Source organism: Pteronotus mesoamericanus, unplaced genomic scaffold, assembly GCF_021234165.1.
Source record: "Pteronotus mesoamericanus isolate MK-2021 breed Mesoamerican mustached bat unplaced genomic scaffold, CSHL_Meso_final contig_214, whole genome shotgun sequence".
Lineage (NCBI taxonomy): Eukaryota > Metazoa > Chordata > Mammalia > Chiroptera > Mormoopidae > Pteronotus > Pteronotus mesoamericanus.
Window position 1 is genome coordinate 5393322 of NW_026555089.1, and position 15117 is coordinate 5408438.

The following is a 15117-nucleotide window of genomic DNA, read 5'->3' on the forward strand; positions in this document are numbered from 1 at the left end:
CCGCCCGGCGCCGGGCCATGGCGCTGCTGCGGGATGTGTCGCTGCAGGATCCCCGGGACCGCTTTGAGCTGCTGCAGCGCGTGGGGACCGGGACCTATGGCGACGTCTACAAGGTGCGTCGGGCGGCTGGACGGGCGGGGGAGCAGTCAGGAGGGAGCAGGCTGGCGCCTGGCAGTGGGATCCAGCCCCCAGCCCCGCCCCCCTCCTCATTCCACTTCCCCCCACCGTCCCTCTAGGCCCGCGACACGGTCACGTCCCAACTGGCCGCGGTCAAGATAGTCAAGCTAGATCCAGGTGAGGGCCCGGAGCCAGGGCCTCTGCGCTAGAGGGAGGGCAGAGAGCCTGGCGGCGCGGTGTGAGGGGCGGAGAGTTGACATTTCTGATCCCCCTGAGAGGCAGGCCCCAGGCGGTCCTGTCCCTTGGCACCTGTCTGGCTTTGGAGGGGGGAAGCACTCAGGGCTCATTTGCTGATGAGGGCACTGAGTGAGGGCGAGCCCGCCGAGGCTCCCCCCATGATGCCCTGTGCTCCCCAGGGGACGACATCAGCTCCCTGCAGCAGGAAATCACCATCCTCCGTGAGTGCCACCACCCCAATGTGGTGGCCTACATTGGCAGCTATCTCAGGTGAGGCTGCTTCATCCCCCTGCCCACACCGAGGCAGCCCCCATGTGTCACCCTGCCATGTGCCCACCCCAGCTCTGTGTCCCACCAGGAATGACCGCTTGTGGATCTGCATGGAGTTCTGCGGAGGGGGGTCCCTGCAGGAGATTTATCATGGTGAGGGCCAGGACTCCGGGCCCCAGAGGGCCACAGCCTTCTTCCCGCCCTCTACCCCAACATGTGGCAGGAGGGGAGAGCCGGGGCCCACGTCTACATGGCTGTGTGACCTTGAGAGAAATACTAGCCTTCTCTGGGCTCTGTGTTCCAGACTGCCTGCTGCCTCCTTGACCCAGGGTGGCCTGGGAGGGTCAGCGTATCCCCCAGACCCCCGCGCCAGCCCCCACCCCCTTCCATTTCAGCCACAGGGCCCCTGGAGGAGCTGCAGATTGCCCGCGTCTGCCGAGAGGCGCTGAAGGTAGCCAGGCCCCTAGGGCTGCTCCCGCGCCCCGTCCCCAGGAGCTCTGGGCAGGGAGCCCCGCTGGCCAGTGTGTTGGGGGGTGGAGTGCCTCAGTCCTGAGGGGCTGTGGGTCCTGGGAGAAGGGGCCCCAGCCCTGTTGCCGGAAGCAGCCCATTTCCCTCTTGGCTCAGTCACTTCCTGTTTGAGGAGAGGGGAGGAGGAAGCCACTTGGGTGGGGGACCCCAGTCCCCAGAGGGGTTCAGGAAAGGTGGGATGGTGCTGGGTAGCTACCCTCAGGGGCTCCTCTCTGTCCCCAGGGGCTGCACCACTTGCATTCTCAGGGAAAGATCCACAGAGATATCAAGGTAGGGGTCTGGCCTCGGGCATTCGGGGGGAGAGAGGGGGAGGCTCTCAGGAGCACCAGATGGTATTCTCTGTCCTCCGTTTCTGCAGGGAGCCAACCTTCTGCTCACCCTCCAGGGAGACGTCAAGCTGGGTCAGTACCTGGGGAACACAGTCAGGGTGAGGGTTCTGTGGGAACTCCTGGAGTCTTACAGTCTGCTCCTTGGGCAAGGCACCTTGCAGTTTGGACCTCAGTTTCCCCATTGAGAAAAGTGGAAGAGGCCTTTCTTCCCACTAGAAGTTAGATACAGTTAGGTCTCTACGGAGTTCAATGTGGGACCTGGCACTTGGTCGAGGTAGAAGGTGGTTGACCCTTTCCACGAGGGGAACCTGGCCTTGGCGGCTGTAGCTGAACATGGTCCGCCTGCTGTCTGAGCTCTGCCAGGTGCATCCTGAGCCGAGGGGTGGGTGGGGAGTGGCAGCCAGAGGGCGGGTGCGAGTAGCTTTTCTCCCCGCAGCTGACTTTGGGGTGTCAGGCGAGCTGACGGCATCTGTGGCTAAGAGGAGGTCTTTCATTGGGACTCCATACTGGTGAGGCTGCACCTCAGGCTGAGGGGGCAGGGGCCATAGGTGGGGACCCTCGCCATCCTGTCCGTGACCTCACCTCCAGGATGGCCCCTGAGGTGGCTGCCGTGGAGCGCAAAGGTGGCTACAACGAGCTGTGTGACATCTGGGCCCTGGGCATCACAGCCATTGAGCTGGGCGAGCTGCAGCCCCCACTGTTCCACCTGCACCCCATGAGGTCAGTGGAGCACCTGCCCCATGCCTGACCCCTAGGGCCCCGCCGACCCTCAACTCCTGGCCTTCTGCTCTCCTTAGGGCCTTGATGCTCATGTCCAAGAGCAGCTTCCAGCCGCCCAAGCTGAGGGACAAGACGCGCTGGTGAGAGTCCACGTCCCTTCCTGGGGCACCCTTTCCAGCCAGTCCTCATGGGGGCAGGGGAGCCATCTGCCAGCTCCCAGAGTGCGGCCTCGAGAGCCCTGACCTCTCTGGTATTCAGCAGACCGTTGTGGGGAGGGACCTGGGCGCCCTTCTGGGCCTGGGACCAGTATGGACAGGGAAGAAGGGCAGACGGTGGTTGATGGAGGATCCTCCATGTCGCAACAGCAGTATTGCTCAGGCCAACTGTCCTTGGCCTCGGGCTGGCTCCTTGCTGGGCAGGCCCAGCAGACTCCTCTGGAGTGACGGCAGAGGGCAGGAGGCAGGATGTTCTGCGCGAGGGCTAACCGGGGTCTGGGTGCCGGGGGCTCTTGTGCCCACTAGGACCCAGAATTTCCACCACTTCCTCAAGCTGGCCTTGACCAAGAACCCCAAGAAGAGGCCAACAGCAGAGAAGCTTCTACAGGTGGGAGGCCGGGGCTGGAGCTGGGGCACGGGGCACAGTGCTTGAAAGCAGGGACCCGGGGGCCAGAGACTAACCTGAGCCCTCCTCGACCCTCAGCACCCTTTCACAGCGCAGCAGCTGCCCCGCGCTCTCCTCACACAGCTGCTGGACAAGGCCAGTGACCCCCAGCTGGGCGCCCCCTCCCCGGACGACTGTGATCTGGAGGTACTTGAGAGGCGCTGGGGAATTGGGTCGTGGCCTGGCCTGTAGGGAGTGCAAAGGTGATGTAGGTCAAGGGCCCTTTACCTTGAATATTTCTGGCACAGGGCGCCACCCATTAGGAATCTTCCCTGAGCTGGTCTTGCCTCACTGCGCTGCCCTTTGATAGGTTCCTGCCCTTGACCCGGGCTGACCATGACCCTTGCTCAGCCATGTTCTGCTTTCTGTGCGACCTTGGGCAGTCACTTGCCTCCGTGTGCTGGTTCACTCATTTGCAAGATGAGCGTGCCCTGTCACCTCACAGTAACCTCGGGGTGCGCAAGTGTGTAGGGCACACTGGATGCGGTGTGAGGCGAGCGCTGGGTGTGTGCCCACTGTTTGTGTTCTTTCTTAGACATATGACATGTTTCCAGACACCATTCACTCCCGGGGTCAGCACGGTCAGGCTGAGAGGACCCCCTCAGAGATCCAGTGTGAGTCAGTGGAGCTGGGGCTGCGTCTGTGGATTGGGTGGCGGTGGGGGGGGCTGTGTGTATGGGTTTTGCGGGAAGGCTGAGTGTGTGGATTGGGGGTGGCCTGTGTGTGTGTGGATTTGGTGTGAGTGGGAGGGTGAGTCCCGCGTCTTCATTCCCCCTAACCTGTGTACGCTGGGCCCCCCAGTTCACCAGGTGAAATTTGGCGCCCCCCGCAGGAAGGAGACGGACCCACTAAATGAGCCGGTGAGAGGGCCGGCTTCGTGGGAAGGGTGGTGTGCAGGGTGGGCTAGGGTGCCACGCTGGAGGTCGGGCTTCTCACATCAAGGGCCTTTGAAGCGCTGGCCCTTGGGCCTGGGGGAGGCTGTCCAAGCAGGCAAGTCCCACCCAGGGACGTGGAAGGCTGGGGGCTCTTTCCTGCATCTGGAAGGTGGCAAGGCGACCACGCCTTTCTAAAAAGTGGGCCTGTCACACCCCTGAACCCCCAGCCCGCTCTGTGCAGCACGCTTCTCTCTGCCTCAGCCTCTGTGTCTGTCGCCGGCTGGCTGAGTCACGTCTCTCTGCTTCTTGCCATCTCTTATTGTCACCATTTCATCACTCCCACGGCCTCAGTCTCTCCATGCCTTGCTCTGTCTCATTCTCTCTGCTGTTTGTCTCTCTTTCATAATCTCTCTGCCCCTCATTGTCTTCCTCTCTCTCTCAAGTTTCTTGCCTATTGCTGTCTCCCTTTCCGTCTGTCTTCTCTTTTCCCCACAGCCTCTTGATCACCTTCTCACATTTCCTCTGTCCTTGTCCCTCTCCCCATCTTCCTGCCGCGGTTTCCCCACAGTGGGAAGAGGAGTGGACGCTGCTGGGGAAGGAAGAGCTGAGTGGGTGAGTGAGGGAGAGGGAAGCTGCAGGGCAGGGTGTGGGGGCCGCAGAAAAGGCTGAGCTCTGAGCCCTTCCCCTCTGCATGCAGGAGTCTGCTGCAGTCCGTCCAGGAGGCCCTGGAGGAAAGGTGAGGGGCTGGGCCTGGAGGAGGGATGGGGCAGCCGGGCCGGGGCGCTGTCACAGCTCATGCCTTATTTCCCTCTCATTACCTGCCATAGGAGCCTGACCATCCGGCCAGCCTTGGAACTCCAGGTGCGGACCGGAGGGAAGCTGGCGCGGGGGATGGGGAGTGCTGCAGAGGGTGCAGCTGGGGCGGGGCCAGGGTACAAGGCGCCCGCTGACAGCTGGGCCGGCCCCCCCCCCTCCGACCCTCCTACCAGGAGCTGGACTCTCCAGACGATGCCACAGGAACCATCAAGCGAGCCCCGTTCTTGGGGCCATCCCCCCATGAGCCTCCAGCTGAGGATGCTCTCTCCAGCCCCCCAGGTGAGTCCCAGGCTTGGGGACCAGGAGGCGGGCCGGGGGAGGGGCTGGGCTGGAATTTACACGGGGTGTCTGCCTGCAGGAACCCCACCCCAGGCTGCCCCCGGCCCTGACAGCCCCCCGCTTCTCCCCTCTGCCTGGGCCACTGTGAAGCACCGGGAGGATCTTGAGGTGAGGGGGTGCTGCAGAGGGACTGGGGAGATGGGAGGCCAGGGCTGTCGCATTGGCCCTGACTGCTCCCTTCCCTCCCAGAGGTCATCTTGCCATGGGCTCCCCCCGACCCCCAAGGTGCACGTAAGTGTCTGCCCCGCCGCCCTGCAGCCCCACCACCCACGGCCCCTGTGCTTCCTTACCAGCCTCTTGCCTCCCCCAGATGGGTGCCTGCTTCTCCAAGGTCTTCAATGGCTGTCCCCTGCGGATCCACGCTGCTGTCACATGGATTCACCCTGTCACCCGGGGTAGGCCAGAGGCAGAGAGGAAGCAGGAGCCTGGGCATCCCCAGCTTGTGTCAGGGCAGGTGACTGACCTCTGACCCCGTACTCAAACCTGCAGATCAGTTCCTGGTGGTAGGGGCCGAGGAAGGCATCTACACCCTCAACCTGCATGAACTGCACGAGGACACGCTGGAGAAGGTGAGGCCCGGCCGGCTGCAGAGGGCAGAGGGCCTTGGGGGGCCGGGAGTGCTGACCGCCTGTCCATCTGTCGCCCTGTGGCCTGCAGCTGATCTCACACCGCTGCACCTGGCTCTACTGTGTGAATAATGTGCTGCTGTCACTCTCAGGTACAGATTGGAGGCGGCGGGGCTTGGGGTAGGCAGGGGGTGCGTCCTACCCTCCGACGCTCTCTGAGCCCTGCCCTCCCTCCTTGGCAGGGAAATCCACGCACATCTGGGCCCATGACCTCCCAGGCCTATTTGAGCAGCGGCGACTACAGCAACAGGTTCCCCTCTCCATCCCCACCAACCGCCTCACCCAGCGCATCATCCCCAGGTTGGGGGCCCTGCGGGAGCCTGGATGTGCAGGGCAGAGGGGGGTTGGGGCGGGGGCAGAGGCGCAGGGCCAGAGTTGGACTCGGGCCTTGTTCATGCTGGGACCTTAGCTCTTAGACGTGCCGTGGTCTTAGACATGTCACTTTGCCCCTCTGAGCCCCAGTTTCTTCATCTGTCAATGCAGTTGAGAGCACCCCCGCCCCCCAGGCCTGTTGGAAGGCAAGAATGAGGTAGTGGACGTGAAAGTGCTGCACAGATTGTGGAAGCTGTGGTTCTTAGGATGTAGGGCAAACGTTTACTGAGCACTTGATGTGCGCAGACAACGAATCAGATGAGTCTGTCTCTGACAGTCAGCACCTGGTGCTGAGCTGAGCCTGAGGGAGCCGGGCGGGGCGGGGCGGCCGCAGAGAGGCCCAGTTGGTTCCCGGAGTTCGGAAGTACATGGAGGTCCTCCAGGCAGGTGAGTTGGGAAGAGCGTCCCTGACAGAGGGAAGAGCAGGTGCGATACAGGTTGGTGACTGGGGAGTTATAAGGTGTTTGGCCATGGCGGCGGGGGGGTGGGGGGGGTGCGGGACAGGTGGCCCAGCGCTTCCTTTGATGCCGGGCCCAGGATTAGGGCTCTGTGCGACGCAGCAGTGCTATGAGCGTTGTAGGGCCCCTCCGTATGCCAGTCAGGAGTCTTCCTATTGCAGGGGATTCACCTGAAAGGGAATTTAATGGCTTATGTGGCTGAAAGTCCAGGAGTAGTGTCAGCTTCAGGCCCCGCTGGACTGAGGCATAAATGGCGTCATCGAGAATCTTTCTGCCTCTCTACGTTTTCCTTTTGTCACCTTCATTCTCACATGGGCCTTCCAGTCGGTTGATGTGTGTCTGCGGTTCCAGGTCAGCAGTCCACTAGCTAAAGCCCCCTGGAACCAGAACCTCTATTTCCGAGGAATTGCCACAAAAGTCTGGGGGCCGATTCTCATTGGTCTAGTTTAGGTCCATGCGTCCCCCCGAGCCGGTCTCTGGGCCAGGGGATGGGGCGCTGGGGCCGGGGCGGGGCAGGCGTCGCTCACGTGCCCTCTCCTGGAGCTGGGGGGAGGGGGAGAGGGCATAACTGGGCAGATGAAAACGCGAGGCACCTGCTGGCAGACTGTGGTGATGGCGGCAAGGAGGATTTGGAGCGAGACCGCGGCACCTGGAAAGGAGGCCCGCGTAGTGACCCAGGGTGGTGGGCGTTTGGCTACAGGACCGTGAGGACTGGAGAGCAATATTGGGGAAGTGGGATGGACAGGATTTGGGGAAGGGTCCAAGTGAGCTTGAGGGGGGAGGTTGGGAGACCTCCAGAGGGGCAGGTTGTGTCGCGTGTTTGTGAGCTGCCCGCAGGATGTCCAAGGTAGAGTCCCTCATTCATTTAGCAGGTAGTATGTACCAGGCAGTGGTCTGGGGGCACGAAATACTTCTGTGAACTAAGAAACCGTTATGTTCTCCAGATTTTCTCATTGAGAAAGACAAAGAATCAGCATAAAAACGGGGAACATTCCATGGGGCTACATAGAGGGGAAAGCACTACGAGGAGACGTGCCAGAGATGGCGGGCACGGAGGTGCGGGGCGTAGACTGTGGTTTTAAACAGAACAGGGTGGTCAGGAAGGACCTTGCTGAGGCTGTGTTGTTTGAGCAAAGACTTGGATGAGGAGATAATGGAGCAAACCTCGTGGGAGTCTGGGAAGGGCATCCCAGGGGGAGGAGACGTCCATGCAAAGGCCCTGTGGCAGGAGCAGGCCTGGCCTGTTTGAGGACCAGCCAGGAGGCTGGTGTAGCCGAGTGGGCGAGGGGACGGAGATGATCTAGGAGGGCCCTGTGGCCACAGCGAGGCCTTTGGCTTTGACTGGGAGCAGTCCGAGGGCCCCTGCGGGAGAGCTGTGTGCTCAGAGGTGTTCGCGGAATCGCCGTAGCTGCTGTACTGAGAACGGATGAGAGGGGATGAGAGCAGAAGCAGGAGACCCTCAGGAGCCTGTTCAAATAATCACATGGGAGGTGATGGTGGCTTGAGCCAGGGTAGCAGCGAAGGAAGTGGAAAATGGACGGATTCGGGTTTTATTTTGAAAGTTGAACCCACAGGATTTCCTGACAATTGGTAGATGGGAGAGATAGAGAGAGGAGTCAAGGATGACTCCAAGGTTCCTGGCCCGGGCAACGGGAAGGATGGAGCTGTCATCAGCCGTGGGTGGAGCAGAATTCATGTTGTCGCATTGAGTTTGGGATACGCAAGTGGGGACCTCCGTCAGTTGTTGGCTGGCTGAGGCGCAGTTCTGAGGGGGGTGGCTGGGCTGTGGGCGTAGCTGTTGCTATGACCGGGTGCGTGGTGGATACCCGTGGGCCGGGCCGGGGAGGTCAGGCGGTAGCCGCCCCAGCGGGAAGATGCCCTTCCTGCTGCATGCTTGCTCGAGGACCACGCCGGAGCCCCCAGCCCTGCAGCTTCCTGAGCGCAGCCCCCTGGCCAGTCTTTGCTTTGGCCCAGGACCTACAGGAAACAGGCCCATCAGGAACCCAGCGAGTCACAGGCCACTTGGGGTGTGTGTTTGGAAAATCACAGAGTCACGGTGTCCACTTCAAATGTAAAGAGCAGAGAACCAGAATTGCTTGGAGAAAAAAAATCAAATACAAAAATACCTACCCAAGGCCAGGTGGGGAAGAGAGTAGGGGGAACAAGGGGAGAGAGAAGAGCGAGGACGGGGCAGAGAGCGAAAGACAGACTGGCAGGCGTTGGCTTCCTTGGAGGGGCCCACGTCCTGGCAGAGGCCACAGACAGCACCTGGGTCACTGGGAGGAGATGGCAGGGCTGCAGACACGTAGTCCTGTTCCCCGGAGGAAGAAACAGGCTCCAAAAGTCCCTTGGGAGCTCAGCGACCAAGGCAAGGACCCCACTTCTTCCCAGGCACCAAGGTGAGCCAGCCACTGGCCGCACATGGCCGTAGGCTGAGCTGAAACAGCTGGGGGCAGGCTGCTTGCCCTTTTCTGCAAGTCTTGGCCTGTCCGTGGCACGGGTCACGTGGGGCGGGGTGGGCTGTCTGGAGCAGCCTGGCCGCCTGGTGCAGCAGGAGCCGTATCAGCACCTGGCCCCTCCATGCTGCCATCTTTCCATTCATCTCTGCATTTTCAGTGACTGGAAATAGGAAAGAACGTAGTAACACAGGATGATAAAAACCCTTTGTGAGTGCATGTAATGTGTGACTCTACAAGGTAGGCGGCCCTGTTGCCCCAGTCTACAGATGAGGAAATTGAGGCGTGGAGAGGTTAAGTGACTCGCCCAAAGTCACACAGTTCAGAGGTGAATCTGAGACCCAGACCCTGGACTGGACACACTCCAGGCTGTCGAGGTGGGTGCTGGAGCCATGAGACCAGCTCCGGGTCCCGGGCCCCCCCCCAGCTTCCTTACAGCGGCAAGTTGCTCTGCCTCTCGGAGTCTTAGTCTCTTCCCTGGAAGGCACAGGAGGTGATGGTCCCCACCTCTTAGGGCCCTGTGGGGGCCTCACCCAGGAATGGCACCTGTGACGCGTGCCCTGGTTGTCACCCCTACAGGCGCTTTGCCCTGTCCACCAAGATTCCTGACACCAAAGGCTGCCTGCAGTGCCGTGTGGGTAAGAGCTGGGCTGGACGGCGCCAGGGAGGGGTCTGGGCGCAGGCCCAGCCCGCGGCCCACGGTCTGCCTCTCTCGCAGTGCGGAACCCCTACTCAGGCAGCACCTACCTGCTGGCTGCCCTGCCCGCCAGCCTGCTCCTGCTGCAGTGGTACGAGCCGCTACAGAAGTTCCTGCTGCTGAAGGTGCGGGGCAGGGCGGGTGAGGACAAGGGGACCCTCCAGTGGGCGGCAGGGGGTTTGGGGAGAAAAATGAAGACATGGCACCCCTGCTGCCCCCAGAACTTCTCCAGCCCCCTGCCCAGCCCGGCAGGGCTGCTAGAGCCACTGGTCCTGGAAGGGAAGGAGCTACCGCAGGTGTGTGTGGGGGCCGAGGGCCCCGAGGGGCCTGGCTGCCGTGTCCTGTTCCACGTCCTGCCCCTGGAGGCTGGCCTGACACCTGATGTCCTCATACCACCTGGTAAGCAGGAGGACTGGGCTGCCGTGCACGTGCACGGATGTGTGTCCACAGAAACCTTGGGGGCTCCAAGCTCTCAGCCTCCCTTTAGCTGGGCTCCCGTGAAAGATTTCATTAGACCAAAGGGCTTGGGAGCTAAGAAAAAACTGACTGACAGTGCAGTGGCTGCAGGGACAGCCAAACCGGCACAGCGGGCTCCTGAGGCCTCTGTTCATTGGGAACTGAGCAAGGAAGCTGGACACTGGCTGCTGAGACAGCTCATGGGAGCAGAGTGAGTGGCAGTGGGTAAAGGAGAAGGGAAAGTGCACTGAACTAAGGCCCTGCTGTGTCCCAGGCCCCGAACCAGGGGTCAAGCACACAGGGTTTCTTTCTTTTCTTTTCTTTTTTTTTAATTGACTTGAGAGGGAAAGAGAGAGAGAAACATCAATTTGTTGTTCCACGTATTTATCCATTCTTTGGCTGGTTTTTGCATGTGCCCTGACTGGGAATCGAACCCACAACCTTGGTGCATCCATCGGGACAATGCTCTAACCAAATGAGCTACTTGGCCAGGGCAGGATTTCATTCTTAATGCCCACAATGGCTCTGCAAGGTTGACATCACCATGCCTGTGTTATGGGTGAGGAAAGCAAGGCTCAGGTTCAAGGTCACACAGCAGCTGAGTCCCAAAGCCGGGCTCTCCTGACTCCAGAGCCCCTGCCCTCCCCCAGCTCCCTGGGGCTCACGTCCGCTCCCTCTGAGCCTGTGGAAGGGCCGCTTTGCCTCTCTGAGCCTCAGTTCCCCAGCTGTTCAATGAAATTCTTGAGCCCTGACCCTGCCAGGTTGTGAGAATGAAATGCACTTGTGGCCAAGGGCTGCCTATAGCATGTCCCCTGTGTCCTCTTCTTGGGGCCTCAACAAGCTGGTGGCTCATGTCTCCCTTCTCTGCCTGCAGAGGGGCTCCCAGGCTCAGCCCAGCAGGTGATCCAGGTGGACAGGGACACAGTCCTAGTCTGTTTTGACCGTGAGTGCCCTTGGGGTTAGGGCTTCGGACAGCAGAGGGTGGGGGGCGAGGGAAGCCATGTGGGTTCCTCAGAAGGGAGCCACCCCACCCCCACCCACCAGCCCCTCTCCCTGTCCAGGCTGCGTGAGGATTGTCAACCTGCTGGGTGAGCCTACGGCCACACTGGCTCCTGTGCTGACCTTCGACTTCCCTATTGAGACTGTGGGTGAGTGAGCCACACAGAAGTGTGGGGCGGGAGTGTCCCAGGCCTGCAGGGCCTTGGGGCTGGCAGCAGGACAAAGGAGGCAGGCCCCCTGGCCCCTTTTAAGGGCCATCCTGGTTCCCTGCGGTCCGTGAGGACCCCTGGGGCCCAGTCTGGGGCCCGGGAAGCCAGCATCTTCAGGGCAGGCAGAGGCTGATAGCAGCCCGGCCCCTCCTAGTGTGTCTGCAGGATAGCGTGCTGGCCTTCTGGAGCCATGGAATGCAAGGCCGCAGCCTGGACACCAATGAGGTGAGTGGGGCTCAGGAGCCTGGCTGCCCTCTACCCGCTGTCTCCACCTCTTAGGAGAGGACTTGCTGGGGTGGCCTCAGTGTCCCTTTTCTTGCCAGGTGACCCAAGAGATCACAGATGAGACGAGGGTCTTCCGAGTACTTGGGGCCCACAGGTAGGACATGGTGCCCTGGCCTGCCTTTCAGATGCTCCTGAGGCCGGACGGACGTGCCCAAGTGCCTTCCTGCCTTGCTCATCTCCGCTTCTCTCTCCCCTCCAGAGACATCATCCTTGAGAGCATTCCCACCGACAACCCTGGGGCTCACAGCAACCTCTACATTCTCACGGGCCATCAGAGCAGTTACTGAGCAGCCCAGGCCCTGCCAGTGACATTCCCCCACCCAGCCCCATGCCTTAGCCGAAGTCCGTTTTAGGCAAGGGGGCCCCTCCCACATCGGAGGAGCCCAGGCCCCCAGCTCTGCTGGGCCCAAGGCAGAAATAATCCTGAGAGGTTTCGGAGCTGCGGAGGGGAGGGGAGCCCCCCGCCACCACACCCCTGCAATAACTGGACCAGAGGAAGCTGCTGTCACCTCCCCTCCCCCTCCCTTTCAGGCTGCCCAGGGTAGGGTGGGGGCAGGCCCTGGGCGATCCATTCCATTTTGTTCCACGTTTCCTTTCCACTCTTCTGCCAAGATCCTGCTCCTGTGCCCTGTCCTGGGAACATAGTATTTAAAAGAGAGAACTATATTGGTATTAAAGCTGGTTTGATTTTATTCCACTGGTCCTTCTGGGTCGGGGAGAGCGGAGCCTACTGCCTCATTTCCTTCCCCCTTCCTCCAGCATATCTTTCTGTGGCACCCCGTGCTGGGGATGCATCACGGGAGGGCAAGCCACCAGTGTGGTGGTGACTTCCTCACGGGGGTGCCAGGCAGCAGTGATGGGGAGGCCAGTGTTCCCGGAAGGCGTCTCAGGGGCACTGTTTCTGGGCTCTCTTGCTTAGGATGAGCCCTCAGCTTTGCAGTGTGACCAAGAGTCACGTAGATGGGAGGCCTCTGAACAAAGGGACTCTCATCCAGGGCAGCCCTGCCCATACGGGACCTCACCAGGCAGCCAGGGTCCAGGAGGGGCCAGCCAAGGGCTGCTCCACCTCGCCCCAGGGAGGCCTGTGGAGACAGCCTGCCATGACCTGTATTTCCTGCCCAGGCCTGAGGCTGCCTCCCTGCCTCCCACCTGCTGCCTGGGTATCAATCAGTGTGCTCCGTCAGACCGGGCCTGCTGAATGTGGGTGCCGCCACCAGGGGAGACTCTGGGAAGATTAGCCTGTGTCCATTGCACAAGTATTCCCAGAGGGCCTCCTCAGAGCCACGCCCTGGGCTCAGAGGGGTCACTACCAGGATGTGGACCCCAGTGAGGGGAGCTGTGCTTGCTGGAGCCTGCCTTTTTTTTTTTTTTTTTTTTTGGTTAAGATTTTAGAGAGGGGGGAAAAGAGGGAGAAAGAGAAGGAAACATTAATTGGTTGCCTCTCATACAGGCCCCAACTGAGGACCAAACCCGCAACCCAGGCCTGTGCCCTGACTGGGAATTGAACTGGCGACCTTTCACTTTGCAGGAGGATGCCCAACCCACTGAGCCACACTGGTTGGGGCTGGAGCCCGTTCCTCGAGGGCACAGCCACTGCCCCATGGCTCACCCTGTGCTTTGCATTGCCATGGGCTCCCTGCCGCAGGGAGCCTCGTGCTGCCCCAGGCGCTGACCAGTGTGCTCATGACCAGAGCCTTTGGGCGGGTGCAGTCGAGGAGGCAGGGTGGCAGCTGGCTTTGCAGGAGGGGTTTGGTGCACAGGCAGGACCAGGCTGCAGTGGGTGGGAAGGCCCTGGGTCTGGGAGAAGAGCTTGAGCAAAGGCCCAGGGGCCAGGTCTTGAGTTCGGCCCAACGATCCCCCTTCTGATATTGAGGGCAAGTGTTTAAATAAGAACTTTACACCTGGCGGGCAGTTGGGACATATTTGGTGAGTGAGTGGTGGGCAGATGGCAGCTTATGCGAACAGCCTGCAGCAGCCCAGTCCCTAGGCGATCGGTCCCAGGGGCGATCGAGCCCATGGTGGTTGTATCTCCATGTCCACGCTGCAGCAGGGCCCCAGCTGCTCTGACTGCTAGTGACTGGGTTTCTCAGCTGAAGTGGGGAGTCAGACAGGACAGGAGACACAGGCCCCGTGCACCGGACACTCTTGCCTGTGTTCTTTGTGCTACCCAAAGGAGGGTGAGAGGGATCTTCCAAGTTCTGAAGGTTTGTCTGCCCCTGCTTGGAGAGCATTTGATAGATCAAACGGTGGGGTGACAGGGACATGATTGCTAACTTTCAGTTTTCTAGTTCTTGACGGAGGTGTAAGATTAAACTTGAAGGAGTGGCAGAAGTGAGAGGTGAGCTCCCACTCAGCAGAGGGCCCTCACGCCAGGTACCCAGGGAGGCCTGATCAGCTCACAGAGCACCAAGGGGCCGACAGCGCCACCTTGTGGCAGGTTTCCCCCAGCCCTGGGCTGCTGCCCTGTCTGAAAAGGAGGGGTTCGGGCTGCTGAGTGTAAGGTGCCCAAGTGGGGGGTCTGGGAAAAGCAAGGGCCTCTGATAACATATTTGCTGATAGCAAAGGTTGGCCACAAGCCGGAGAAAGATCAGGACGACTGGAAATATGAGTTGAAAAGCTAAAATTGTTTTATTTATGCATTTTTAATTGGTAGTCCTTGCCTATGGTACACAATTTTTGAAAAACACAAAATCGATCCTATGAAAAGCCTCCCACCCAGGTCCCACCTACTTATGGGTCCTCCTGGCAGTCCTTACGCATATTTAAGCGGTCCGGCTTCACTCCACCTTCGTTATACCACAGTAACATCGTGCATACTGTTTGCATCTTGCCCTTTAAAATCTGTCCTGGAGAGCTTTCCGCGATCGGTGGCCCCATGCTTTGATTTTTGTAGAGCCAGTGGTATGCATTATATAGGTTTCCCATAACTAATGTTAACTTACTGTAATTACGTCCCCATGGATGGAAATCTGTTTCTATTAGTTTGATATTGAAAACAATGCTGCAATAAATATTATGCCAAAGCCATTCGGTATGCATTAGAGTGTCCATGAGGACAAATTCCTGGAGTGGCATTGCTGGGTCAGAGGTGGCTGAGTTTGTCCTTGTGGTAGCTGCTGTCAAATTGCCCTCCCTGGGCAGAAGCCTCTGCACTGAGTCACTCCGTGGGTGAGCAGAAGAGGTGAGGGCGGCCCTGGTATGTAGGGAGCTGGCACACGTACTAGTCAGGTGAGGGTCAAGAGGAGAGGCAACAACCAGAAAGTGGCCATGCTCGCAGGGGCGCGCCCAGCACCTGGTCACTGCCTGGCCCAGAGCAGCCCCTCTACATGCTTTCCAAGGGCAGGAGTGAGCGTGATGGGGAAGCAGAGGCCCTGGCATCAGGGCCCCGGCCGGAGCGAGCTGGCTGAGCCGCACTTTCCTGGGCGCGTCCTATCTAAGTCTGCCTGCAGAGCTGTGGGGAGGACTGAAAATATCCTAAAGCACAAAACACAACAATACAGATGACTCTTGGACAGGTAATGCCAAATTACATAGAACTGCACACATTATTACAGCAAAACTAAACCACTTGCCGCTTGGTGGTAAGTGGTTTAGTTTTGTTTGGTGAACATGTGATAAAACTCCATTAGGAGGTCAGAAGAAGAAAAAGCACAAAATGCAAAATGCTG

The 15117-nt window shown here is 59.9% G+C and overlaps 1 protein-coding gene across 2 annotated transcripts; it reads left to right on the forward strand.

Annotated features, from left to right (window-relative positions):
* Positions 1 to 3: 3 nt before the first annotated feature.
* On the forward strand, positions 4 to 12121 carry MAP4K2 (mitogen-activated protein kinase kinase kinase kinase 2). 2 transcript variants are annotated; one of them, XM_054570628.1, is made up of 32 exons: positions 4 to 113; positions 237 to 294; positions 534 to 624; positions 713 to 777; positions 1020 to 1075; positions 1375 to 1422; positions 1511 to 1553; positions 1918 to 1990; positions 2070 to 2201; positions 2279 to 2341; positions 2723 to 2804; positions 2901 to 3008; positions 3397 to 3475; positions 3663 to 3721; positions 4305 to 4348; positions 4434 to 4472; positions 4564 to 4597; positions 4726 to 4831; positions 4911 to 4999; positions 5081 to 5122; positions 5202 to 5286; positions 5381 to 5460; positions 5549 to 5609; positions 5700 to 5817; positions 9383 to 9441; positions 9522 to 9625; positions 9722 to 9899; positions 10831 to 10899; positions 11018 to 11104; positions 11319 to 11389; positions 11488 to 11543; positions 11649 to 12121. In XM_054570628.1, exons 1-32 carry the CDS (start codon positions 18 to 20, stop codon positions 11734 to 11736), a joined length of 2463 nt encoding a protein of 820 aa, XP_054426603.1. In that variant the 5' UTR covers positions 4 to 17; the 3' UTR covers positions 11737 to 12121. The 2 variants fall into 2 exon arrangements, with proteins under 2 accessions (XP_054426603.1, XP_054426604.1); XM_054570629.1 differs by lacking the exons at positions 1020 to 1075; positions 1375 to 1422 and having other exon boundaries at positions 51 to 113.
* The last annotated feature ends 2996 nt before the right edge of the window (positions 12122 to 15117 follow it).